The following is a 27,453-nucleotide window of genomic DNA, read 5'->3' on the forward strand; positions in this document are numbered from 1 at the left end:
TGAGGATCTTACAATCTGAACCACATTATTTATTTAAATAAATTCCAACAGTGGGTGTGAGGCTACAGAGGGTGAGGAAGGAAGGGAGTGGCAAAAGGATGAAGGCGTATTTGCATCAATGTGCTTAATAATGGTTTAATTTCTCTTTGCGTTCTAATACAGTCTGCTTATTTGTTTTAAAAAGGCTGGCAAGCAGGTATGGGCAATGCAATCAGGTATGTGCAACACGGCCCTCAGAGATTACCAAACATGTAGGATGGGGTCAGTCACATGGCATCATGTGACATCACATAGACCTGACATTCCATCATAAATTTGCGCAGTGCACACTCTAAGGTTCCCAGTGGTTCCTTTGCCTCTGTGGCTTCACTAGACACACCGTTGACATCAGATGGCACCAGGTGAGTGACAGGTGGGTGTGGCGGGGTAAATGGTCTTGTGGTCCTCATTTGTCCTGTGGGCCAGAGGTTCCCCATGCCCATTATAGAGAAAGATCAGAAGATCTTGTTACATTTGAATATCTTGATTACTATCAATGGCCAGGTGATGAATAGCTAGGGGTTTAATGAACTGCTGTTAATGTTCATTTAATGAACATTTAATGTTAATTTAATGATGTTAATGTTGGAAAGGAGCACACATTCTCCTGCAGAGAGTTGCGAGCTGAGAGTTGACTGAAGAGGAAGCTCCTTGAGATCCCAGGAATCTGATCCAGCTTAGGGACTCAGCTATACTGCTGCAAATAAAATGTTTTAAGCGTGTTGTAAGGTGCAATATACAAATGTGACACTAGATGGTGAAAGCGAGCTATGGCAAATTCAATATATTTTTCAAAACTTTTTTTTTATAAAGCATTTTCACAAAGTTTTTTTATATGTGTGTAGATTCCACCTAGGAGTGTTTGCTGCCTGCCGGAGGAGTCTCTGCTTGCATTGTTCTCTGCATGCATTGTTATAAATAAAACAATACTGCCTCAGGACCAGCAGCCACACATTTCCAAGCTCATCTTTTGTAGGCGTGCTAGTTGGGGCTAATGGGAACTGGAGCACACCAGGTCTGCGATGGCTGATCTTAATGTGATGAATAATTGTGGGACTCATCCACCTGGAGCTTGTGTAAACTCATGATTTGGGTGCTAAAGTTCAAATTCCTTGGTGTTAGGACACTGTGTGACAGTTTCTTTATGCATGGAACAATTGTCCCAGTCACTCCCTTCTCCTTCTTGCGAGGAGAGGAGTGGTTGGTTACCCATGGCTATGGGTGATCTCACACTTCCAGGTTGTCATTCAGGGTGTTCCAACCTGGGACATTGTTGCAGGGGAACATTAATGCATGTTTTATGAGTTACTGTGCTGTAGAAGAAGCACAATGACAAGATATTGTTGCACTCCTCCCCAACCTCTGAGCGGTGCATGATTCCAGGGCCCACGGGGCCAGGGAGGAAATGGTTCTGGGCACAAAAGTGTTGGTGTTGATCTTTAAAGCCCTAAATGGCCTTGGCCCTGGATACCTGAAGGAGTGTCTCCACTCCCATCATTCAACCCGGACACTGAGGTCCAGCTCCGAGGGCCTTCTGGCGGTTCCCTCACTGCAGGAAGTGATGTTTCAGAGAACCAGGCAGAGGACCTTCTTGGTAGTGGCGCCCACCCTGTGGAATGCCCTCCCATCACATGTCAAGCAGATAACCATTTATACGACTTTGCATAGACATCTGAAGGCAGCCTGTATCAGGAAGCTTTTAACGTCTGGTGTATCCTGTGTTTTTTATATTCTGTTGGAAGCTGCCCAGAGTGGCGGGGGCAATCCAATCAGATGGGTGGGATACAAGTAATTATTATTATTATTATTAATAATAATAATAATAATAATAATAGGTTCCAAATCACAGGAGCCTCCATAAGTACAGACTTCCCCTGCTGCACACGGTTGCCCTTGAAAATGTGGAGAGTGCTGAGGGGGTGATTGTTCATGCTCCCCCTTTCTTGTCTGCTTATTTAAGTTAGGGGTGGGACACCTCAGACCTGGGGGCCACATACTAGCTCTGCTTCCCACCCTGAGTGTTCTTGCCTGACTGGAATATGTCCTTGAACTCTGATAATGCCTCCTGCTTGTCTGGATGGTTGATAGAGAGTGGTTTTTGAGCATGTAGAAACTAGACTACTCTACGAAGGCAACATTTACATTCATTACTGTACTTGCCTTGCTTCTGGTGCTGCTCACCACAATAATGTGGCCCTTAGAATGTTGCCCAGAAGAGAACACAGCCCTCAGGCCCAAAATGGTTCTCCTTTCCTGAGGTAATTCCTATTATGAACTCATAAATAGGGCTTGTGAGTTTGTGTATATGTGCACATGTAACAAACAGATAAATCTAGCTAGAGACCAACTGCCATTCCCCCCCCACCAAGAGGTTCTGGGAACTGTAGTTCTGTAAAGGAGCTGGGGATCTCAAATAGAGAATTTTGGGTGCCCTAACAAAAAAGGTGGGAGTTTTTGCATAGATTGATCAAAAGTCTTCCTGTTGTTAAAAATGAGATGTTCCGGATTTCAGGCAATAAGAGTCACTGAGAGCTGCTATTGTGAGAGAGTTAGAGTCAAACTAAACCCAAAGCCTAGCAATTGTGTGAATGGGGTTTTTAAAAAAATAAATTGCTGGTGGGGGTAAAGGTTCAAACCTGGTATGAATGAATCTGCCAGTTATCTGTGTCTGCATTTCTTATCTTTCCCATCTTAAATTCAGTTTTTCACATTTCTGCAGCAATTTGTGATTTATTTTAAAAACGCATGAAAATTTGTCAGCATTTTAGTGTGAAATTCTCCTAATAAACACAATTTCACAGACAGTTTTGACTTGAATTAGGACTGCCATACGTCCGGAATTTCCCAGACATAACCGGGATCTGCCCATCGAAAATAGCGTCTGGGTGGAACTTCCGGTCAGAGGTGTTGATTTTTTTTGGGGGGGGGGCAATTTTCCCTTTAAAAATAGGTTAAAAACTTCAATTTTTTTCTCCGAGATTTTGCAAAAATAGTTCAACAGCTTTGGCAAAAAAAAAAAAAGGGTCTGGATTGAAATATGGCAACCCTACTAGAATACACATTTTTTCAAACAATTTCCCCTTACACAATGCATTTCTTTGTGTTATTTTCACTAATATATGCATTTACACATATGTACACTTTACACTAGTATATGTGTAGAAATGCATTGCAAAATTTTGGATTTTGAAAGATGGCTGTATTTCAGTTGAGATCTTGTTTTGGAAAGTGCAGATTAGATAAGTTTGCTTTTAAATGTCCCAGGAATCATATTTCTCCTCCATCCCTACCCCCAACCTGCATGCTAGGGTCCCGTTCAGACTGGGGGCCCCACACCTGCAATTTACCTTTCAGAAGGCATTTGTTGTTAATTGCACAAAAGGTGGTGGTGCGTCTAATTTGGCCCTTTAGCAAAAAGCATTCATCAGCTTGAGGTGGTTTCAGAGGGCAGCAGAAGATTTGGTGGTCAAGACCAGGTTTTATTATAGTACATTTTTACACAGCGCCACAGAAGTGTCACAAACACCGCAAACCAACTTAGGGGAGTCTAGTGAAGTCCACAACAAAACATCAAGCATGTTCCCCCCCCTCACTTCAGAGTTTGTTCAGGACTGGAGGAGCAGCCGTAGCTTAATGGTAGAGCACTTGGTGGTGGGTTCAGTCTCTGGGATCTCCAGGAAAGGGTGGGATTGACCTCTGCCTTAAAACAATGGAGAGCTGCTTCTGGTCAGTGTAAACAGTACTGAACTCGATGGAGCAGTGCTCCAATTTGGTATAAGGCAGCTTCCTTTGCTCCAACTGCCACAGGATCATCAGTTATTGCGGATAGTTTCTCGGATCCAGTCCACATATCTGCATACATTCACATAGACGCCAGGCCTCCTAGGTTGTGCACAAATCTGGGGGCCCCAGGATACAAGCCCTTGCAGCTTCCCGTTGCAGACAAGGGGGCCGCCTGAATCACCCTGAGGAAAAAAAACAAAACAAAGCACAATCACTTCTCCAGATCCTTCACTGACAGTTCACCTGTGAGGTAAATAAAGCTCAGGGAGAATGATTTGCACAAGGCCTGTGGCAGATCTTCAAAGTTTCTTATAACTAATTAGTGGTGTGTGTGTATTGTTGCGACAGGGCCTGTCCTACTATTAGGCAGATTTGGACAGCCGCCTCAGATGGCAAATGCTGGAGGGTGGTATTGAGGTGCAGCAGACAAAGAAGCTCCATGTACTATATGGCTTGCCATCCTCATGGGTAGTGGAGGACTATGGGTTGTATACAACTAGGTTTTACTCTGAGTAGATCAGTCAAAATCAGGCATAGGCAAACTCGGCCCTCCAGATGTTTTGAGACTACAATTCCCATCATCCCTGGCCACTGGTCCCATCTCATGATGGGATGGGAGTTGTAGTGTTTGCCTATGCCTGATCAAAATGAATGGCTCTAACTTAGACATGTTTAAATAAAAAAATTCCTTCCAGTAGCACCTTAAAGACCAACTAAGTTAGTTCTTGGTATGAGCTTTCGTGTGCATGCACACTTCTTCAGATACTTCTTCAGATGTATCTGAAGAAGTGTGCATGCACACGAAAGCTCATACCAAGAACTAACTTAGTTGGTCTTTAAGGTGCTACTGGAAGGAATTTTTTTATTTTGACTATGGCAGACCAACACGGCTACCTATCTGTAATTAGACCTGTTTGTTCATTTCAATGGGTCTACTCAGAGTAGGACTAGTCTTACCTACAACCCTATCAGCAGTATTGAAGTAAGATTCAGCTGCCACTTTGTTCAGTTTCTGTATGTGAATTGGTGAGGGCACCATTCTGTCTTTCGTCTCAGGCAGCTTGTTAGAAATATCAAGGGTGAATCTAGAACAGAAGATGTTTTGAAGACTGCGCTGGGCGTGAGGAATTTCCATCCCATAGGCTGAATGTGACTCTCTGTCTGGCCCTTGGGACTCACACTGGGATATACGCACACACCCCTCTAGGCTATGCCCCTTCTCACTAAGGCAAGACCCTCACTGGTCCTAATGCTCATTGAGGAGGAATGATGTCACTTTTGGGAGGCCAGCTTCATGGCTCAACCCTACCAAACAGAGCTATAGTGAAACAGGAAACCCAAATCACACCACAGGTTTAATTAACCACCAAGATGACACTGATAAAAGCCCAGATAAATGAGAGAAATCACAGAAGCACCAAACAATTATCTTTCAGTGGCTAATTCTGGTGGTTAATTCAGTTTGTTGTATGGTTCCATTTCTTGTTTTACTGCTTTTGGTGGTTAATTTTATCACTTGATTCAATTTGCTCTGTGGTTTCATTTCTTGTTTCACTGCATCTCTGCCTCATTTGGCTTGTAGAGTTGGTTTCCTGCTATATGGGAAGCGTAATTATATAGCTTCATCACTAGGTGGCACTAGACTTAGTTCTATCTGCCGTTCTGTTCTTCTTCAAGAGGAACAATAAAGTTCTTGTTTAGCTTCCTGACTAGTACAGGTCTTCAACTGGTAGGATGTGACCCAACACTGGATCTTAACCTAAGACAGATCACAACAGCAGAGCTATCACAATAAGATCTAAAAACCTGAAGAACTGGGTCCTCAAATGCTTGATTAGGCTAAAGGTAGATTGTCTTAAAAGGTTAAAGAGTGCTAATCTACAAGATTCCAGAAAACACTTTTATCCACTGGCATTCACCTAGTCCTCAGGAATATTCTCAGGCTTAGTGGAAATCAATTCAACTCACCTGGCAAGCATCTGTGCCTCCTTCCATAGCGCCAGCGCAAACCATGTTCTCATTGATATAATTAGGGTAAATGGACTGACAGACGTCTTGACCAACAATGGTGACGTTTGCACAATGCAAAACACTGGGGAAGCTTGCTGTAAAACAACAACAACACAGTGTTTGGAGAGAGCGTCAAACATTACAGAATGGGTGGGGACAGAGCAGTATCCCCCGCTCCTTCTCATATTAGCATCTCCACCCCCATCGTTCTACCCAGACACTGAAGTCCAGCACCGAGGGCCTTCTGGCGGTTCCCTCACTGCGAGAAGCGAAGTTACAGGGAACCAGGCAGAGGGCCTTCTCGGTAGTGGCACCCTCCCTGTGGAACACCCTCCCACCAGATGTCAAAGAGAACAACTACCAGACTTTTAGAAGTCAGCCCTGTTTAGTGTTTAGGGAAGCTTTTAAAGTTTGCTGTATTACAGTATTTTAATATTTTTTTGGAAGCTGCCCAGAGTGGGTGGGGAAGCCCAGCCAGATGGACGGGGTATAAAAAAAAAATATTATTATTATTATTATTATTATTATTATTATTATTATTATTATACTAGGACTTGGGGTCATTTGGTCCAATGACTGGAAGGAGATGCAGGACCTGACATCTTATGCATTTCTGAACACCTTTTTTCTCAAAGTATGCATTTCTAAATGCACTTTATCCTAACATACATACACGCTTTTTTTTTTTTTAAAGATGAAACTGCAGCACAAATGTCAGAGAAGTATGAAATCTGCGTTCCAGTCTGCAGGCTTTACTGGAGATTGCAGTTCAGATTAATTCATATCAGAATCCACAAATTCCTCAAGCATGCAGACCGTCATCACAGCCATCTCATTCACCCAGTGATGTCTGTCCTGTTCTTATTTATGCCTTCAGAAGAGGACGTCCATAAGAGAAATGGTGGGTTTGGGGTAGGGGTAGGGGTAGGGATAGGGATAAGGATAGGGATAGGGATAGGGATAGGGATAGGGATAGGGATAGGGATAGGGATAGGGATAGGGATAAGGATAGGGATAGGGATAGGGGTAGGGGTAGGGATAGGGATAGGGATAGGGGTAGGGGTAGGGGTAGGGGTAGGGGTAGGGATAGGGATAGGGATAGGGGTAGGGACTAACAAATGAAATGAGTAAAGGATTGTAGCCTTTGGTACAAGTGGGGAAGTACCAATCTATTAATTTCGGTTTCTCTCAGTTTCTCATTTTTTTCAATCTTAAATTCAGTTCTCCACATTTCCACATAGGCTTTCGATCTTTTTTAAAAACTCCTCATGAAAACTCATCAACATTTTAGCACAAATTTCTGCCAATGTACACAACTTTCACAAATATACACATTTTACCAAAGACTCTTCTTTTCTTATCTCTGCAGCTGCAATCACCTGGGTGATGCGGACGCCATTAGGCAGTTGAATGCGCATGCGTACTCCATTAGTTTCCCTCCCTGCAACCCTCCCTCTGCGTGGCTCCGGACTCTGGCAACCCACACTACGCCACTGGTTGGAAGTATTTAGGGGTGAAGATTTGGAAAATGGGTATTATTACTTTGTTTTTAACTGTTTTGTAATTTGCCATCCTGTGCTCCTTTGGGAGGAAGGGCGGGAATAAAATGTCATGAAATAAAATAAGAAATAAATGTTAGGTTGAAAGGACACACTTTAAAAGGCAACATACCTTGTGGGCTTGTCGTGGTGCCCCATCCTGAAACGTGGCATTGGGTCCCGGGCACAGGGCAGCTGGTGGGCAAATCAATGACGTTCACTTTCTTGTTTAAGCAAACCGGGGTCAGCAACTTGACAAGCATGATATCGTTGTTCTTGGTCCGAGAGTTGTAGCCCGGATGCACAATGACTTTTGACGCTAGTTTCAGCTGCTCAGACCAGTCCAGTTGTGTGAGGTGATGTTCCCCGAGACGGACAGGAAAAGGACTAGGAGCAAATAAATATAAATGGCAAGTTAGGCTGGTAGGAGTGCTGCCAACAGTGCTTTGCTTTGTTTTTCTTACTGGACTTGATCCTGCACTTTTAACAGCATCGCAGAAGTCCAGCAGGTGCAACGTTTTCCAACATGCATGCCAGACTGTTGCTAAAAGAATAGGAGCAGCACCTTTAGAAAAGTTGGCAACTCTACCTGGCAGTGAAAAAAGAGGTGGTGGTGGTGATGATTTAAATTTATATACTGCCATATACAGTGGTGCCCCACAAGACGAATGCCTCACAAGACGGAAAACTCGCTAGACGAAAGAGTTTTCCGTTTTGGAGGTGCTTCGCAAAACGAATCTCCTATGGGCTTTCTTCGCAAGACGAAAATGTCTTGCGAGTTCCTGCGGGTTTTTTCCCCTTTCCCCCACTTTTTTCTAAGCCGCTAAGCCGCTTATCAGCTGATCTGATAAGCTGATAAGCTGCTAAAGGCCGCTAATAGCGCTAATAGTGCTAATAGCGCTAATAGCGCTAATCCGTCAACGGGCTTGCTTCACAAGACGAAAAAACTGCTAGACGAAGAGAATCACAGAACGGATTCTTTTCGTCTTGCGAGGCACCACTGTACCCACAGGTCTCAGGACGGTTCACAGAGATGGTCAAGTATATCTATTTTTTTCATAGGAGGGATGGGGAAGCTGTGACCCTCCAGATACTGCTGGACTCCAACTCCCATCAGTCCTGAGCATTGGCCATCCTTCCTGAAGCTGATAGGAGTCGGAGTTGAACAGATTCTGGATGGCCGCAAACTCCCCTATCTTTGGTTTGTATGAACTGCAGTGAGACAGTGCAGGCAAAGCTCATCAAACATTCAAAAGCACTGCGCAAATGCCCATTATTATTAGGTCTTTTGGATGCAGTGCTAGACGCCACTTATGCAGGATTGAGAACAGAAGCAAGACTCCATTGCCGAGTGAGATCACTCACAATGACTATACGTGAGATTTACATTAATGCTGTGTGGGAATGCCTTCCACGTTGAAGTTTCGTAATGCGTGGCCTTCAGCTGGGTCGACGCATGCTTGCATATGATTTGCAGGGGCCTTGCTAGGTACTTAAAGGCTTGTGTCACAAGATTGCAACACATTTGCATATCCTAATTTGTCTGTATCAATGCCTCTGGAATATGAAGACTGTGGGTGCCTGGAAAGGCAACAGTACAGTGCCCAGCCTTCCTATAATCAAAGTAAAACAATGTTTGGGAAAAAAAATTCATTTTTAAAAAAAAAGCAGGGGTGAGGCCCCACTGTAACAATGCCCCTGAGATTAGATGTGATAAATTCCCTGGGGAAAGGGATTGATTAAGACTACTCTGGAAAATGAAGCTCTGTGAGGGGAATTTAGGGCTCTCCTAACAACTCTCAGGTGGGACGCGGGTGGCTCTGTGGGTTAAACCACAGAGCCTAGGACTTGCCGATAGAAGGTCTGTGGTTCGAATCCCTGCAGTGGGGTGAGCTCCTGTTGCTCAGTCCTTGCTCCTGCCAACCTAGCAGTTCAAAAGCACGTCAAAGTGCAAGTAGATAAATGGGTACCACTCTGGCAGGAAGCTAAACGGCATTTCCGTGCGCTGCTCTGGTTAGCCAGAAGTGGCTTAGTCATGCTGACCACATGACCCGGAAGCTGTACGCCGGCTCCCTTGGCCAATAAAGCGAGATGAGCACCACAACCCCAGAGTCGGCCACAACTGGACCTAATGGTCAGGGGTCCCTTTACCTTTAACAACTCTCAGTGCCTTTAACAAACCACAGCTCCCATAATTATTTGGGGGGGAACCATGACTGAAGAGGTAGCATAGTGCTTTAAATGTACAGTGAGTGTAATAATACAGTGCCTCTCATGCCCACAAACAAACGCGTATTTTTCATATGTGTGCGCTGGCACACGCAAACCCCCAGCCCTCTCCCTGCCCGTGTACACTTACACTCCCATTTTACAGTGGGCAGCGGTGAGCACCCATCTGTTGGTGATCAGTGTCCCTCCACAGTGCAGTCTGAAGCCTGAAAAAAGTGCAGCCTGCCAGGGCTGGGAATTGATCGGACAAGGCCCCCCGCCAATTATCCGGTTTTCATCTGCTGTGGCAGCTGGAAGAACATAAAACCACAAATCATTACCATCTTGCCACATAAACGAAGCTCAATAGGTTACTACAGACCTCCAAGTGTCCCTATTTTCCATGGATGTCCCCAATTTAGAGAAGCCATCCCAGTTTCTGATTTGATCCCAGAATGTCCCACTTTTCCTTAGGATGCCCCTATTTTCATTGGAGAAATGTTGGAGGGTATATTACTATTAGTATATAAAGCACTTAACAGCTGGGGACCTGTTTACTTGTAGGATTGTTTTATCCCATATATGCCTTCTTGGTCACTTTGGTCTGCAGAACTTGCACTATTACAAGTGCTGCTGCGACATATAATACGCATTCAACACTTGTAGGAAACGGATCTTTGGAACTCCCTTCCTGTTGATATCAGGCAGGCACCTTCGCTGTGCTCCTCCCAGTGCCTGACTAAAACATTTTTCTTTACGCAAGCTTATCCAGACATGTAGAAGTTACACGTTTTGTTTTGTTTTTAAGTACCGTTGATTTTAATCATCTTCTGAATGTTTTCAAATACCTGTTTTTATCAATCATTTCAATGCTTTGTTTTATATTTTTGTAAACCGCTCAGAGGTTTCCTTACAACCAAGCAGCAATCTCAATGTTGTTAAATAAGTTAGACAAATCAAACAACTTTGTGTGATCATAGGACTGTTCACACGGTGAACAGAATGCGGCCACAAGCTGTCTCTGCACATTTACAAGCATTTGTATGAAAGAGTGTACACTAGCTGATTTGTACAGCTCAGCTATTATGCACACAGACACACAGATTGCTGAACATGTTGAATATGACACGTGAATAACTGTGCTAATGTACATCTCCGCTTTTTGGGTATGCTAGGATCGGCATATTTCAAAGAGTGAAAATCCGGACAGAATTTGGGGGGGGGCAGGGGGCATGAAAGTTGTTGAGTTTTTTTTAAAGGAAAATCATCAAAAGCAATACTGCCAACATGGGTTGCCTAACATCCAGATTTCCCCAGACATTCCAGTAATTTCTGCCTGGACACTGCTTCCGATGGCTGACTGCTGGCTATGTCTGGGAAATTCATGTATACATGCACACAGACGGTACACTAGTCAAATGTAATTTGTGAACACCCCCTAAGTTACACTTTTGTGAGGAATAGGTGCATGACCAAGGCCTGCTTCACAAGTTATGTTTTTAGGAGATACGAGTTGCAATACTAGAAAAAGAAACATATATATTGGGGTTTGATGGAGGAGGCAAAGTTCAATCTGGGGCAGAGGGAATTTTGGCTCATATGTTCAACTTCTGAAAGAGACATTTATTAGCTAAATATTTAAGATATTTGCATCCTGCTTTTCTGACTAACCTCACAAGGTGGATTACATAAAAATATTGAGACAAAAAGCATGAATTAAAACAAATAAGACAAGCAACTGGGGGTAGCCTTTATGAAAGCTAGATCTCTCCTTTCCTCAAAACATAATGGTTCTTGGGTAGCCTTGTGATGGCAATTGAAGGAAGAAGAGGCCACATCTGCAGCAATACTGGGAAACCATGTTGCTGTTAAAGATGGAAATATCTGCCAATTTTGGTTTCCCTCAGTTTCTCATTTTTAGTCCAGTCTTAAGATCAGTTCTTCACATTACCACGTCAAAAATATTAAAAGTAAAACTTTCGGGGAGAAAAAAGTCCACTCCCTGTTGGGCTTGCTCTTAATATCACCCTCCTGTAGTCTAAAATGGTACAGGCCACCCTCCTACCTCAGGATTCCAGCACCACATTCTGCTGGGAAAGAATGTCTAAATCAGTGCTACTTTCCTGGCCCTCAATGCTGCTGTCACTATTCCCTGCCCTCATGGATCTATTGATCTAACCTCAGTGGTTGGCCAAAAACACCAAACAGCTTTTAAATGTTTCCATGTGTTTTTCAACCACTAGATGCATCCTGTGCCGTACACTCTCAAACATATTTACCACACCTAAAAATACAATAACAACAACAGCATCACACACTTATTTTGCCTGCCCTACAGATCTTACCAGGAGACACCAGGAACAAAATGGCAGTCAGCAATTCCAGTAAATGAGACGACATGGTGGTTGGGGGTAGGATGCAATTCTTTCCAGGAATAAGCTGTCCTGTAAGAGAGGAGATAATAATGCAATCATTCCATTGTTCTAGGAGTTCCAGAGACACAGAAAGCAGTGGGAGAAAGGAGGACAGTTGAAGATAGCAAAGAGCCTCCAAAAAACCTGCTCCTTTTCTTTTCACCACAACTCCACAAATGTGAGATGTGAATCAAAATAACTGAGAGACATTCTGCCCTTTACACAGAATGAGGTGTTGTTGTTGTTGTTAATTACTGGCCCTTTACCCTAACTTCCCAGCATGGGTTACAACAATTGGAAATGCAACATGAAAACAGTTCTTAAAACATACAATTCTAAAAAGCGCAACCACAAAAAATAGGGTGGGTCATAAAAATTTATATCTCAGGTGCCCAAGGTTAGAGGAAAGAGGTGCACCTTTAGCATTTACTGAAAGCTGCAGAGTGAAGAAGCCAGATGCACCTCTGTGGGGAGGGAATTCCACAACATCGGGGCTGCCACAGAGAAGGCCACCTCCTGGACCACCCCACCCCATAAGCTTCGGAGAGCAGTGGAGCAACCCAGAAGGCTCCGTCTGCCCTGGCTTACTTAGGGCATTAAGCACTAATGTGAGCAACTTAAATTGGGCCTGAAAACAAACTGGCCAACCAAGGCAGGTGTTTTAAAATAAAATGGGGGTTTAGTGTCATCTAAATGGAACCCCAGCCAGTTACCTGGCTGCTATATTTTGGACCAGTAGACTGACATGGAAGGATGACAGACTCTGCCATTTTATATCACAGGTAGGAGGTCCTGTTTTCAATTGTTCCTGCACATAAATGCTCCTTATATTCCCTGCATGGTAAACTAGGACATCACAGAGAAAGGTTAAATGCAGCCACTTCTCCCTGGTGTGCTAGATTACTATAGGTAGAAAAATTCGTATGCGGAGGAGTATTCAAAAGTATCTCACTCACACACAGAGAGACCCCTGCACTCTGAAACAGTACCATTCAGATTTTACCACTTCATTCTGAACAATGAGTAGGACAGTGGAGTTAGTAATTGGCTTGAAGTCCATCTCCAGCCACTTGGGTAGTTATATCTGATCTTTTCCAAGATTGCTTCCAGACTTGAGTGATTTGCCAGTCCCCAATCATGGCTGTTCTGCTATAAGAGGGTTGTGGATTAGCAACTCAGCTTCCACACTTCCGGAATCCAAATAACAACCTGTTGTAACCAAGAGGGCAGTTCGCCTCTCCCCAGCTTTAGTTGTCAGGGTGAATTTTCATTAGGATCACACCGTGGAGGGGGAAAGGGTTAAATACTCTCTTCCCCATCACTGTATTCCTGATCATGAGTCCCATTCTCTGTAAGCACAAAAGGTGCTTCCAGGCTTAATGCTGTAAATGGGTCATTCAGATTTTTGAAACAGGCTGCTGGCAAGAGGTGTTTTTTAAAAAGGGGGGTGGGTTCCCCAATCCAAAAGGGTACATCCAGATTAAAGGGGATTCTGGCATTCTGGTGTCAAAGATGGCATGTGGACCCTACAATAAAAAGCCCACAACAACTTGCATGCATAAGGAACACTGATCCCACAATATAAACCTGTCTGGAAGCAAGCACATACACACTTCAATTTAGGGACTGAATATAGATATACCATATTTTTTGCTCTATAAGACTCACTTTTTCCCTCCTAAAAAGTAAGGGGAAATGTGTGCGCGTCTTATGGAGCGAATGCAGGCTGCGCAGCTATCCCAGAAGCCAGAACAGCTTTCACTGCGCAGCGATCCCTCTTGCTGATCTGGCTTCTGAGATTCAGAATATTTTTTTTCTTGTTTTCCTCCTCGAAAAACTAGGTGCGTCTTGTGGTCTGGTGCGTGAAAAATACGGTATATAAATGTCAATGTGATCTGGAAACGATTTGCCGCTCAGAACCAGCGCATCATGCAGGGCTGGTTCTTGGTGGCCACAGCCTCTCCTCTTCCTCCTCAACCACTACGACAGGAACCAGCAAGGTTTACCTCGCCTGGGCCGGTTCATTCCCATAGAGATCGCTCCATGGGCCCGATCGCATATGCGCAGACATGATTTCTGGCATCTGCGTCTGCACAGGTGCGAATCCCAGCGCCATGGAAGCGAGTCCCCGCTCCGCACTGTGCTGGTTTAGCACAGCACACGGGGACTCGTCAAGTGGGCAGCTCGGTTCGGGGGCAGCTTGTGGGCCGTTTAAATGACCCCCATGGGCCATTTGTGGCCTATGGGCCACAGGTTGCCGACCCCTGCACTAAGAACTCTTCAAGGGAGGAAGTCACCAGCGGTGGCCATGGAAAGGCCATGGAGAGACAACAGGATGCTTCCTCTCAGCCGCCACTCAGGGCAAGTATCAGCTCACCCTCCTCCCCAAGGTTGGTGACAGCAACATTGTCAGAGAAATTAGGGACATTCCAAGATCAAATCCAGTGCTCTGGTCCATGGGGTCACGAAGAGTCGGACACGACTAAACAACTAAACAACGACAACAAGGATCAAATCAGAACCCGGGGTGGCTTTTGTAATTCTTGAACTGTCCCTGAAAAATGGGGACACTTAGAGGGTATGTCATCTCCGCCTGAGCAAATTCTGCTGCTGTCAGATTTTCTGTGTTCTGGGTTTAAAAAGAAAAGGAACTGAACAGAGAAAACATGAGAGGAGGATGTTCTGATTACTGCACCATGCAGATGCCCTCTAGAAAGCGAGCAAATAAAGATGCCAGGATCTAGATCTAATCAATCAATAGTTCTTGCAGGGCAACAAGCAGAACAAAGAAACAATATAAATCACTCCGGAGTGACTCAGTCTGTGCCATTCTTATCATGCAACATAACAAACCTTTTCAAATCCTGCACAGAAAGCTGTTGAGTAGACAGCCTAGAGATATATCTATGGTTTGCAGACTCCAACAAGAAAGCAGAAAGACGTATCAATTTGAGTCAACAGCAGGCAGCTCCTCGCTGAGAGGTTATGCTGGGGAGACGCTCCTTGACTGCAGGCTGCATCCAGAGGAATTTGTACAGCCTGCCCAGATCTGTTCAGATTCACCAAGTTGCAGATATTTCAGATAAGGAAACAAATAAATCAGGGTGTTGGCTATCAAGACAGAGATCTCCTGTCAGCTAACTCCCACTGCCTCCAGAGGAGAACCTTAAAGAGATGTCCCAGAGAAAATGCACTACCCAGAAAACAATACACCTAAGGTGGTTTTCAGACCTTGAAAACAGAAAGCCATAGAAGCATAGAGATGTCTTACCCCCAAAGGCTGCCGGAATCCAAGACACTGTCTCTCAGGCCCTTCTTGGCTTTTATTTCAACTAGTCCTGCCCTGGATTTACCGGGCTTGGGCTTTTCAGGAAGTGTTTGTTAACACCCCCGCCTTGCTCTTTCATAGCCGAGTGACTAGGACCAAATCCATTGTTCAGATTAATGCAGACTTCCCGATGATATAACTGGTGATTGTTAGAGGAGGAGGAAGAAGAAGATGCCCTCAGAAATCGCCTGTGTTGAGGGCTGAATCACACATCCTCTCTCTGCTCACCACTGGACACCTGTTCTCCCTTGAGCAAGTTGTCTGAATCACTTGCCCTGTAGCATCAGCCAAAGATGGGCTTGCCCCACACTACCTGAAGCAGGGCCGGCCCTCCCATGAGACGAGGTGAGGTGGTTGCCCTCGAGCAGTATATTATGTCGGCGCTGTTATTTATGTGTGCATTCATTCATTCATTCATTCATTCATTTTACACATTTATTCACAACATCTATTTTCTAGGCTACTGTCCATGTCCTCTCTGACCCTCAAAGCAGTGTATAGCCAGCCTCCATAAAACAATAAACATATTCAGTTTTAAAACACACCATTCCCAAATCTTGAAAGTAGAGACAACCAACAGGGTGATCTCCAAATTATAACCCTGTTGTTGAACTCCAGTTCCCATCAGTGCCAGCCAGCATGGCCAGTGGTCTGGGGTGCTTAGTGGGTCTGTGACTTCATAATAAATGATTGCTGAGTCTGGGGTGATGGGAGTTAGAGTCCAGCAACATTTGGAAGCCACCACATGGGCTGCCTTAAAGAATGATTTTAATACAATCAATTGCCATAATTCAAACATCAGTAACCTTCAATACATAAGCCTCCTTCACCTGTGAATTTCATGATGGGACTTTGGGACTGCACCTCTAACCCTGACCTTGAGGCCACATGGCTCCCCAACTCCCAACCCCAATATCTGAGTATTATGGCTGGACATCTGCAGGGGAAAGCTAATGGATGAAGATCTCTACATGCGTTGGCTTTCTGGTCCTGATTGTGCTGGGTTCTGGTTTGCATGAAAAACCTATGCATGATGAAGTCTACAAGCATAGGTCAATCCTCAGTATGTCCATGCCTACCTCATGGATGCCCAAGGTGGAGCCAAGGGGACGTATCCTCTCAGGAGCTGTGATGTGTCTTCATGAGATTCCTGCACTGGTAGCACTTCAAAGGACTGCACAGATCCATCAGTTTGTGGGATGCTATCATGAAAATAGATACAAACTTCCTGTGGATCATCCAAGATTTGATCTCCCTCTGCAAGATCAGAGCTTTCTTTGAGTTAAAAGGAGATAAAAAGCTTCCCCTGGCCCCTGGGATGTCCTCCCAGGGTCTATAGAATTGTAGGGCCAGTCTCACCCCCCAAAAGTAGCAACTAACATATCAACTCACACAGAAAGTCAATAAAACGCTACGTGGAAGACAGAAGTTTTAAAGTCCATTTATGGAACGGATGCATACAACATGAACATTGTCAGTAGTACATGTGAAAAGGATCTAAAGGTCTTAGTAGAGCACAAGCTTAACACAAGTCAACAGTGTGACGCAGCAGCAAATACGGGTCCCGCTATTCTAGACTTCATCAGCAAAAGTATAGTGTCATGATCAAGGAAAGCCTTAGTACCAATCTAATCTGCCTTGGTCAAACCACACCTAGAGTACTGTGTCTATTTCTGGGCACCACAATTTATGCCAGGTATTGGCAAGCTGGAACGTATGCAGAGGAGGGTGACCAAGAAGATCAAGGGTTTGGAAAGCAAGCCTTATGAGGAACAGTTGAGGGAGTTGGGTGTGTTTAGGCTGGAAAAGAAGAGACTGAGAGGAAATAAGATAGCCATCTTCAAATATCTAAAGGGTTTTCACATGGAGGATGGAGCAAACTTGTTTTCTCCTGCTCCAAAGACTAGGACCCAAACCAATGGCTCCAAGTTTCAAGAAAGGAGACGCCAAATAATCTTCAAGAATAAATTCCTGATGGTAAGAGCTGTTCGACTGAGGTCCAGTGCCAAGGGCCTTCTGGCGGTTCCCTCCCTGCGAGAAGCCAAGTTACAGGGAACGAGGCAGAGGGCCTTCTCGGTAGTGGCACCTGCCCTGTGGAATGCCCTCCCACCAGATGTCAAAGAGAAAAACAGCTACCAGACTTTTAGAAGACATCTGACGGCAGCCCTGTTTAGGGAAGCTTTTAATGTTTAATAGACTATTGTATTTTAATATTTGACCAAACTGCGGGAGGCAGTGGAAGACAGGAGTGCCTGGCGTGCTCTGGTCCATGGGGACACGAAGAGTCGGACACGACTAAACAACAGCATGTTCCTGTGTTCTTGTGTCCTTCTGAGGTGTGTTTGGTGTACTCAGCTGGCTTTGCTCTATATTTATTTCTATACAGAAGCTTACTATGTTGGTGTGAGTTTGGGGGCAAGGCCATGAAAAGGCCATGTGAAGCTCCTTCATTTTCCTTTGGACCAGACCAAAGGCCCATCTGATCCAGCAGTCTGTTCTGACATGGGCCAAGCAGAATGCCATTGGAAAGTCTCACAAGCAGGACTCGTATCCAGGATGGCAAGGAACAACCATAAACTGGGTCATTGTATGAAATAGCCCCTGTTTAATGGCATTCACTTTCAGGTGACTTGACTAACAGAACACCAAAACAGCGCCACTAGTTATGATTCATGGAGGACGTATGCATGGAACCAGCAAAAAGGGTGGTAATTTGTTACCATCAAATTACCCAGCAGTGCTTTGGGTTTCTCTGTTTCTTTGACTTAATTACAATATATTTACTTCCCAGGGCCATGACATCTAAGGGTTGCTCAACTAATTCAGTTTCAACGCCTCTTGTGAAAGGGAACCCCCAAAGCTGGGAGACAGTGGCGAAACAACTCTCCCTGTGTCCGATGAAATAAATAAATTGGCCAGACCACATTATTACAGCCACTTTTAAAAGATGTCTTCTGTTGGCTGTCTAATGGCTGATCTTCAACTTGACACCTATCCTTACAGGAACCTGGGGTTGATGTGGGTGTGAGAGCCTGTGGCGAAGCTCTGCATACTTCATCAGAACCTCTTATGACTTGTAATTGGAAAGATTTGGAACAGCTGCAACAGGTTATTTAGTCTAACACCTGTCCTAAGGCTGCTTGTGCACTAGGTATTTAGTGTGGAGTTGGCATGCCTCTTTTGATCACATTTTGCAGGGGTCCACGTGACGTTGTCGTCCATTTGCAACTCGCCTGCATTTTCCCAGCAATATGTGAGTGAGAGTTGGAGAGCTTCTCTAAACAGTGATGTGCTATGGAGATTCTGATTTCCCCCCAAAAAAGTATACTGTTGATTCTCTGATGTGTTGCATTCTGATTTTGTAGGTGGTTTGTTTTTTTTAACATGCATCCCAGTGCATTTATCTGAGGTACTTATGAATAGGAAGGAGTCCCACAAAGAAGAATTCAGAACCTCAGTTGAATGCATCATTGGAAACAATTAAAACAGTAAAACTGTTCTGAAATCAGACAACAACACAGTTTAAACACACTTTTCTGATTCCTGTGTGGGGAGGTTATCTGATTTGCTTGTGGGGTGTTAACACATCTTCCCATTAGTCATTTGTGTGTTCCATACTTTTCAGTGTCCTTCTCTTCCGATTTTCCAAACCACAGAAAGTCCAATTATTTTTTTAAAAATAGATTAGTTGTTCTAGAGCAGGCATCCCCAAACTCGGCCCTCCAGATGTTTTGGAACTACAATTCCCATCATCCCTGACCACTGGTCCTGTTAGCTAGGGATGATGAGAGTTGTAGTCCCAAAACAGCAGGAGGGCCCAGTTTGGGGGTGCCTGTTCTAGAGCAACAGAGAGCTCAAATCCACTTTAATTGAGCAAACCTCCTTTTTTTAATAGGTGCTTGAATTCTTCCCACAAAACTATGACAGTCTGGAGGCAAAAGCTCTTTCATTTTAGGCATTGCATCATGCTATGTGTCACAGCCTTGTCACCTGAGAAAGGAGAATTTCCCCCCCTCCCACACAGAAGGGATCCTTCTTTCAAGATGGTGCTTCTCGTTGGCAGCTTTTATAAGTACTTACATCTACTAAAAACATCCTAGTGATTAGCTGGAGCTACATTTTTAGTTGATCAGAATTATTAAAATTGATTGAACTGATTCATCTTCTGAACGCTGCAGCCCTGGTGGTTACTGTATGTGATCTGGTGGTCAGCTTTATCTGTAGGCAGATAGGAGCACATGAAATTTCCTTACACCCATTCAGGCTATTTGTGTATCTAGCTCAATATTGTCTACAGGAGGGATGGGAGAGAATTTCACAATCATCACACATTAATGTGGTCTCTGCAGGTGTCCATTCATTCACCAAGCCAGCAATTCAGTCGCTTTCCATGTATGGGCTGAGTGATTTGTTCTGGATCACATGTGCTGAAATGTGTATTCTACTGAACTCAGTTTCGCTAAGGGAATAATGGTGGTAGTAATAATAATAATAATAATAATAATAATAATAATAATAATAATAATTTTATTATTTACACCCTGGCCATCAGGCTGGGTTTCCTGATATACAGTACATATAAAACATAACGAAACATCAAACATTAAAAACCTCCCGATGCAGATGTCTTTTAAAAGCTGTGTAGTTCTTTATCTCCTTGACATCTGAAGGGAGGCCATTCCACAAGGAGGGCGCCACTACTGAGAAGGCCCTCTGCCTGGTTCCCTGTAATTTAGCTTCTCGCAGGGAGGGAACTGCCAGAAGACCTCAGTGTCCGGACTGAGTGATGGGGGTGGAGACACTCCTTCAGGTATACTGTGTCGATGGCATTCAGGGCATTAACATTTATTCTTATGTTTCTTATCCTGTCTCCTTATTTACATAGCGCTCCAGTACATGGGGTTTTTTGGGGGGGAGGTGTTGTTGTTGACATCTGTCTGTCTCAAGAGACAATGACAGAGTGCACCTTTGGGGGTAAAGTCAGACCATTGGAGAGTGACAACGCCTGCTTTGACTGTGCAGACTGATAGAGGAGAGACATGTTTTATTGCAGGTGGGGCAGATGAAGGTGTTCGGTTTTGCTGCTACAGGAGCACCATGGCGTTTCTTCTCAGGGTGTAGGGTTAAGGTAAGAATATAGGAAAAGCCTGCTGAACCAGGCCAGAGGCCCATCCAGTCCATCTAGTTCTATTCTCACAGTGTCCAACCAGATGCCTATGGGAAGCACTTGTGCCGTAAGCTAGCAACATTTAGGGCTTTTCCACACTTCTGCTTGTCCCATGCCTAGGAAACATGTGTTCTGGGGCAGTTCCCCCTTTCCCCACTCCTTTCCCAGGGAAAACCTACTCTTTAGTGCTAAATCAGAGCAAACATCAATCCAGAGAAAACCTAAAATTGCTGTTTTTTCCAATTGAGCGCCGAAGAGCGGTTCCCACCCCACCCCATCTCCCGAGGGAAAGCAGCGGGACAAGAGGAAGGTGTGGAAAAGCCTTTAATTGTGGTATCATCTTCACAAAGAAATAAGCAAAAGCGTTTTAACAAAGATAATTGTTCTCTGAGCTTCTCGGGGTCACAGCCTCATGCGTTGCTGTACGAAAGCTATGTCAGTTTCACAACCCCAAAATAACTAAGGAAAAAGTCAGCTAGCTCAGTTCACCAAGTCTCTTCGTCATTTCGCTGTTTGGGGGTGGGGTGGTGCAATCCCAGCCATGTATGCTTCATGTCCTTGCTTTCATCATCATCCGTGAGCCTCATCCTGTCACACACGCATCCCCATCCAAAATATTGGCAAATGTTTAAAAGAGTTGTCAGGGTAAATTGCACAATAACTAGAAAGGGAGCCTTTAGTGTCATCAGCCCAGTATTGTGGAATACTATGCCAACAGAGATTTAGCAGGTGCCTTCTGCTTTGACTTTTTTTTTTATGCACAGTGACTCAATGGAGATTTGCAGGGATGATGGAAGAGAACAGCTCCTCAGGTGCTTTGCCCTTGTCGCTTCCGAGGGCCACACCTGCCTCGACCTCACGGTGGCAGGTGGCAAACCCAGCTCAATGGCACCCTTGCCTGCCCTTGTTGAACCTGACTGTCAAAAATGCCGTGCTGTTCACCCAGGCAAGCAACGTCATTCAGAGCCGTAATTACGGTGCCTGCGACCTTTTCGCTGGGGTCCCATTTGCATAACATCTTCATGGTATGCAGAAATCAACAGCCAAAGCTTCCTCTTCCTTCCCGGTCTCCCCCACCCAATTGCCACACAGCACTTTGTTGTTGTTTAGTCATTTAGTCGTGTCCGACTCTTCATGACCCCATGGACCAGAGCATGCCAGGCACTCCTGTCTTCCACTGCCTCCCGCAGTTTGGTCAAACTCATGCTGGTAGCTTCGAGAACACTGTCCAACCATCTCGTCCTCTGTCGTCCCCTTCTCCTTGTGCCCTCCATCTTTCCCAACATCAGGGTCTTTTCCAGGGAGTCTTCTCTTCTCATGAGGTGGCCAAAGTATTGGAGCCTCAGCTTCCGGATCTGTCCTTCCAGTGAGCACTCAGGGCTGATTCCACACAGCACTGCATTTATGCAAAGAAATGAAATGTACCTCTATTGCCAAGGAATGTTGTGCCGGGGACTGGCTGGACATTGAGGAGGATGAGTGGTGTGTGGCTGGATGAGTAGATGGAAGAACCTGGAGAATGATAGATGGAAACTCTGATTGAAGAAGGGAGCCTGCCATTTCAAGTAAACCAAAAGGCAATGCCTTGTTTTGGAAACAGGGTCCTTAACTTTGCCAATTAGATGCAGCAGTCTCTAGGCCTGGTCCTTAACATTGCGGTATATGACCAGCTAAACATCACGAAATATTGGTATGTTGATATCTCGCCCAGCCCTAGCAATGTCATAATCCAAAATTACCTGTAACCAGAGACCTTTAATCTGCCCATCAGCAGCACCATGGCAAAAGTCCCCCAAAGTTTGTAACTTCTAAAAACAACAGAGTCTTGCGGTGCCTTTGAAAAAACTGGTGCATAGTGGCAGAAACACTTGTGGGCGGCTATCCTATGCATGTCTATTCAGATGTGAGTCCCATTAAGTGCAATTGTGCTTGGTCCTGCAGTATTTGAGGATTTTCAGTTTAGGGGGGAAGGTGAGTAATATGGTGGTCATGATCATACCAGGTGTGTAAGATTGTGAAGACGGTTGGTAAAGGTAGATTTTTCTTCCACTCCTGTAAAATTCGAACTCAGGGCCACTCAACGATGCTGAATGTTGAAAGTTTCAGGTGAAATCAGCGCTTTCTTCTGCCAATGCCATCTATCATTTGAAAAGTACAAGCAGGTCACAAGGACACATTTAGGGTACATTGGGTTGTAGTGTTTCAGAACCATACCTACCCTAAAGGAAACATTTGCACAACTAGGTTATCAGTGCCATCAGTTCAACTCTTCTGAAAGTTAATGATACGTACATGCTTCTAGGAGCATAAAGAGTTGCTTTTCACCAAGTCAGATGGTTCTCCTTCCAGCCCATAATTGTCCAGAGCTTCAAGCAGGAGTCTCATGCCTTCTGCTTTTTGATCCTTCCCAGTGGTAGAGGGGTAAATTTTGAAGTGCAAGACACAAAAACATTGGGTGGGGGAGAGAGAGAGACCAGACTGACCAAGGCTGCACAGGGGGATTTTGTGGGGGACTTGGCCCCTCTTGAATATTTGAGTTTCTTCCCCATAATTTTCAGTTTTCATCTTTCTTTCTTTTAAAGACCTCTCTTCCTTTTACTTGTGAAGCTTTGACCCAAAGCATGCAGACAAAATTGTGCAGATGGGTTACATTTTTAGATATTTCCAAGTTCCTAGTCCTTTCTGAGAACTTCTTGTTTGATGCATACTTTAATGAGGAGTAAGCTCCTTCCCTGTGCACCACACCATAATTAAAGAAAAACTGGAAGCAATTTTCAGAAACTGGGTTGTTAACTCTGTCAATTTGACGCAGAAGTGTCATAATCCAAAATTAGCTGTACTCAGAGACATTTTAATCTCTTCATGCTGCAAAGTCACAACAGGGAAGTGTCAGAATAAATACTCTGTTGGATGTAGGGTGGTGGCTGTTCTCAGGATTTTTCACAGTAAATAACCCACAAGGAACCAACAACAACAACAAATGCATTGAGTACAGCACTTTGTTGCAAAATTAAGTTGTCTGGTTATGTGAGGTTCAGCCATATATTCCCTTTGGGATGTTGAGCTTTTGAAACCCTTTTACAGTGGTACCTCAGGTTACATACGCTTCAGGTTACATATGCTTCAGGTTACATATGCTTCAGGTTACACACTCCGCTAACCCAGAAATAGTGCTTCGGGTTAAGAACTTTGCTTCAGGATAAGAACAGAAATCGTGCTCCGGTGGTGCGGCAGCAGCAGGAGGCCCCATTAGCTAAAGTGGTGCTTCAGGTTAAGAACAGTTTCAGGTTAAGAATGGACCTCTGGAACGAATTAAGTACTTAACCTGAGGTACCACTGTATTATTGTCTGGCTAACCCTTATGATGGGACACAGGTGGTGCTGTGGGTTAAACCACAGGGCCTAGGGCTTGCCGATCAGCAGGTCAGCAGTTCGAATCCCCTCGATGGGGTGAGCTCCCGTTGCTCGGTCCCTGCTCCTGCCGACCTAGCAGTTCGAAAGCACGTCAAAGTGCAAGTAGATAAATAGGTACCGCTTTGGAGGGAAGGTAAACGGCGTTTCTGTGCGCTGCTCTGGTTCGCCAGAAGCGGCTTAGTCATGCTGGCCACATGACCCGGCAGCTGTACGCCGGCTCCCTCGGCCAATAAAGCGAGATGAGCGCCACAACCCCAGAGTCGGCCACGACTGGACCTAATGGTCAGGGATCCCTTTACCTTTAACCCTTATGATAAAGATGAGGAACTTCTGGCCTTACAGATGTTGCTGGACTGCAACTCCCATCATTCCTGATTCCAGCCATGCTGACTGGGGCTGATGGGAGTTGAAGTCCAGCAACATCTAAAGCAGGGGTGAGGAGGACATTGGAAGCTGCCTTATGCCTGATTATACCATTGGTCCATGTAGTTCAGTATTGTCTGCAGCAGCTTTCCACAGTTTCAGGTGGGATTCTCTCCCAGCTTTTCCTGGAGATGCCAGAGGTTGAAACTGGGACCGCTTGCATGCAAGGCAGATGCTCTCCTGCCGATTCATGCCAGGTAGATTAGGGATCTCTACCATAGCTGAGATTCCGGCATTGCAAGGGGTTGGACTAGATGTCCCTGGGGTCCCTCCCAACTCTATGATTCTATGAAATATCTGGCTGATGTGCTATGGAGCAGGAAGAGTTTCTGACTCCCAGTTACAGAACAGAACTATTTATTGCACTCGAGCTCCGTTCAGTTCTGAAAGCAAACTCCTGGGCGCAGGTGGGAACGAGAGAGAGAGATGTCTCAGCTCCCACTGAAAGGTGAATCGGTCTAATTACCACTTCCAGAAATGAGAGGCAAATGGAAATATAGCCGTCCCTCAAAATTTGTGCTTCTTTGAATTTTGCAGTGCAGTTCTCCAGCCAAGTACAGTGGTGCCCCGCAAGATGAATGCCTCGCAAGACGAAAAACTCGCTAGACGAAAGAGTTTTCCGTTTTTTGAGTCATTCCGCAAGACGAATTTCCCTATGGGCTTGCTTCACAAGACAAAACATCTTGCGAGTTCTTGCGAGTTTGTTTCCTTTTTCTTAAAGCCGCTAAGCCATTAATAGCCACTAAGCCGCTAAGCCGTTAAGCCGTTAATAGCCGCTAAGCCGATAATAGCCGCTAAGCTGCTAAGATGCTAAGCTGCTAATAGCCGTGCTTCGCAAGACGAAAAAACCGCAAGACGAAGAGACTCGCGGAACGGATTAATTTCGTCTTGCGAGGCACCACTGTAATGCGTACAGAAATATCTATACAAGGGTGAAGTGCGCATGAAAATGCTACCAATAAAAGAAGAATGGCAGACAAAATTAATGCCGCCGGGACCACATAACATTGGTTCTGAGAGATCTGCATTGGCTCTCAGTATTTTTCTGAGCACAATTCAAAGTGTTGGTGTTGACCTTTAAAGCCCTAAACGGCCTCAGTCCTGTATACCTGAAGGAGCGTCTCCACTCCCATCATTCAGCCTGGACACTGAGATCCAGCACCGAGGGCCTTCTGGCGGTTCCCTCATTGTGAGAAGTGAGGTTACAGGGAACCAGACAGAGGGCCTTCTCAGTAGTGGTGCCCGCCCTGTGGAACACCCTCCCTTCAGATGTGAAGGAAATAAGCAGCTATCTTCTCTTTAAAAGACATCTGAAGGCAGCCCTGTTTAGGGACGTTTTTAATATTTAATGCTGTATTGTTTTTAACACTCGATTGGGAACCGCCCAGAGTGGCTGGGGAAACTAAGCCAGATGGGCGGGGTATTAATAAATTATTGTTGTTGTTGTTGTTGTTGTTGTTGTTGTTGTTGTTGTTGTTGTTGTTATATAATGGACTTTGCAGAATTAGATAAGATGACAGGAAGGATTCCAAACCTGCGGGACCAGAGATTCACAGGAGATTGGAATAAATATGCGAACAATTTGAAGAGCAACTGTAATCAACAAATTATGCTAGTAGGACTACAAGAAGTTTTGTAAGGAGGAATATATGAAATATTGCAAAGAAGATAAAGAAGAGAGACATTAGTTATGATGATTAAAATTAATAGTGAAAGTAAGAAATGTAAATTAAGTGGAAAAGATTTGAAAATTTTCAGATGTGATTGATGGAAGTCAAAAAAATTGTATAAGATATAAAAGTATGTTTTATTACTGTTGAAAATGATATGTTAAAAAATTAATAAATATATATATATATTGATAAGGTTACCAGATTAAAAAAAGAAGAAGTGCGCATGAAAATGCATACTGTACTCTTCCGGACCAGCCCACCAGCAGAAGTGCCTGTTTGCCACGGATTCTGCCTGTTTTCCATGCAAAGAGTTGTGCCCATTCCACTCTTCAAAAGAAAGGTGCAGTGACGGTATTGCTTGTTGGAACTACATCTTTGTTTGCACCTAGCCATGCATCTAAACCTTCTTTGTACCTGCTATACTTTGCTACCAGTGCCTTGTCTATGTACCCATCTGATTTTGCTTTCAGACTTTGGCAAAAGCAGAACTGAGAATGCAAGGTCTTCATCCAGCACTGAGGGGCAAGACATTCCCTTTGGATTTAGATGGTGCTCTTGCCTCATGCCCCCAATAAACCTCCACCCCTGGGAGGAGCTGATGTTGTGGAGAGAACTTACGAGAGCTCTTTGCTGAGAGGGGATCTCACACTTGGAGCTGGCCCTGGAGTCCATCCCAGTAAGGCATGAATTGTCCCCATTGATCAGATTGACCTTAGGGTCCCATCTGCACAAAGGCCTTACTTCCAAACCCCCCCGAAAAAAGATGCAACGGCTGTGCAGCGTAATCCGTACCTTGCATATTTGCAGAGTGCAGAGATTGCCTAGGTCTCTAAACAGATGTGTTCTCAAACTCACAAGGGCTGGGTGTGACAAGGGGCAGCAAGGGCAGGGCATGCAATCCCAACCAGTGCCTTTGCATGCTGGTCCATGCCCAGGACCTTTGCATCCCATGCTGTTGAAGTGGGATGTCATTGCCCCCGCTAAGTGTTACAAAGGGCTTTCCATGCATCATGCAGCGCCATACTTCCGGAAGCTGGATGTGAACACATTGCCCATTCCTGGAACACAAGGGCAATTTAGCTTTTGTCGCAGAAGCGACCTGCCGTTTCCTTTTCTGCAGGCGGCAGTGGATTGCAATGGCAGGGTGAAATTTGCAGGTGTTGCCTATGACCCAAAGTGAGTGGCTTCAGAGATGATGTCAACACACACATTCTTTTGGGATTTCACACAGCTGCCTACCTGTTTGAAGAATCACACATGCAGTTATTTTGCCACTCCTGCACATTCCTTGGTGGGAGAACGGCATTGTGAAATTCGGAGAAGCACAAATTTTGAAGGATGTTTCGGTTTGCGTGCATTTCAGAAAGTGCAAATTGCATAGATTCACATTTAAATGTGAACCAAATCACATTTCTCTTCCATCCCTAATTTTTATATTGATGGGTAGCAGCTCTCT

The 27,453-nt window shown here is 44.7% G+C and overlaps 1 protein-coding gene across 2 annotated transcripts; it reads right to left on the bottom strand.

The window, feature by feature from the left end:
- Positions 1–3,497: 3,497 nt before the first annotated feature.
- On the bottom strand, positions 3,498–15,498 carry LOC310710975 (trypsin-like). Of its 2 annotated transcripts, none has more exons than XM_083512374.1 (6): positions 15,264–15,498; positions 11,924–12,022; positions 9,730–9,889; positions 7,504–7,757; positions 5,791–5,927; positions 3,498–4,004 (listed from the first exon to the last, which is right to left on the bottom strand). In XM_083512374.1, the coding sequence occupies exons 2-6, from the start codon at positions 11,976–11,978 to the stop codon at positions 3,852–3,854; spliced, it is 759 nt and encodes a 252-aa protein (XP_083368500.1). In that variant the 5' UTR covers positions 11,979–12,022; positions 15,264–15,498; the 3' UTR covers positions 3,498–3,851. The 2 variants fall into 2 exon arrangements, with proteins under 2 accessions (XP_083368500.1, XP_083368501.1); XM_083512375.1 differs by lacking the exon at positions 15,264–15,498 and adding an exon at positions 14,846–15,129.
- Positions 15,499–27,453: the final 11,955 nt, after the last annotated feature.

The sequence above is a fragment of the Podarcis liolepis genome (genome assembly GCF_965112155.1).
Source record: "Podarcis liolepis genome assembly, chromosome: 7".
NCBI classification, from domain to species: Eukaryota; Metazoa; Chordata; class Lepidosauria; order Squamata; family Lacertidae; genus Podarcis; species Podarcis liolepis.

Bases quoted from the DNA above. Each gene is read 5' to 3' on its own strand.
- LOC310710975 (XM_083512374.1), bottom strand. From the start codon at position 11,978: ATGTCGTCTCATTTACTGGAATTGCTGACTGCCATTTTGTTCCTGGTG. The intron at 9,890-11,923 runs GTAAGATCTGTA...ATGTTCTTCCAG, and splicing joins TTTGTTCCTGGTGTCTCCTG to CTGCCACAGCAGATGAAAAC. The intron at 7,758-9,729 runs GTAAGTGTACAC...ATTTGCTCCTAG, and splicing joins GCCCACTGTAAAATGGGAGT to TCCTTTTCCTGTCCGTCTCG.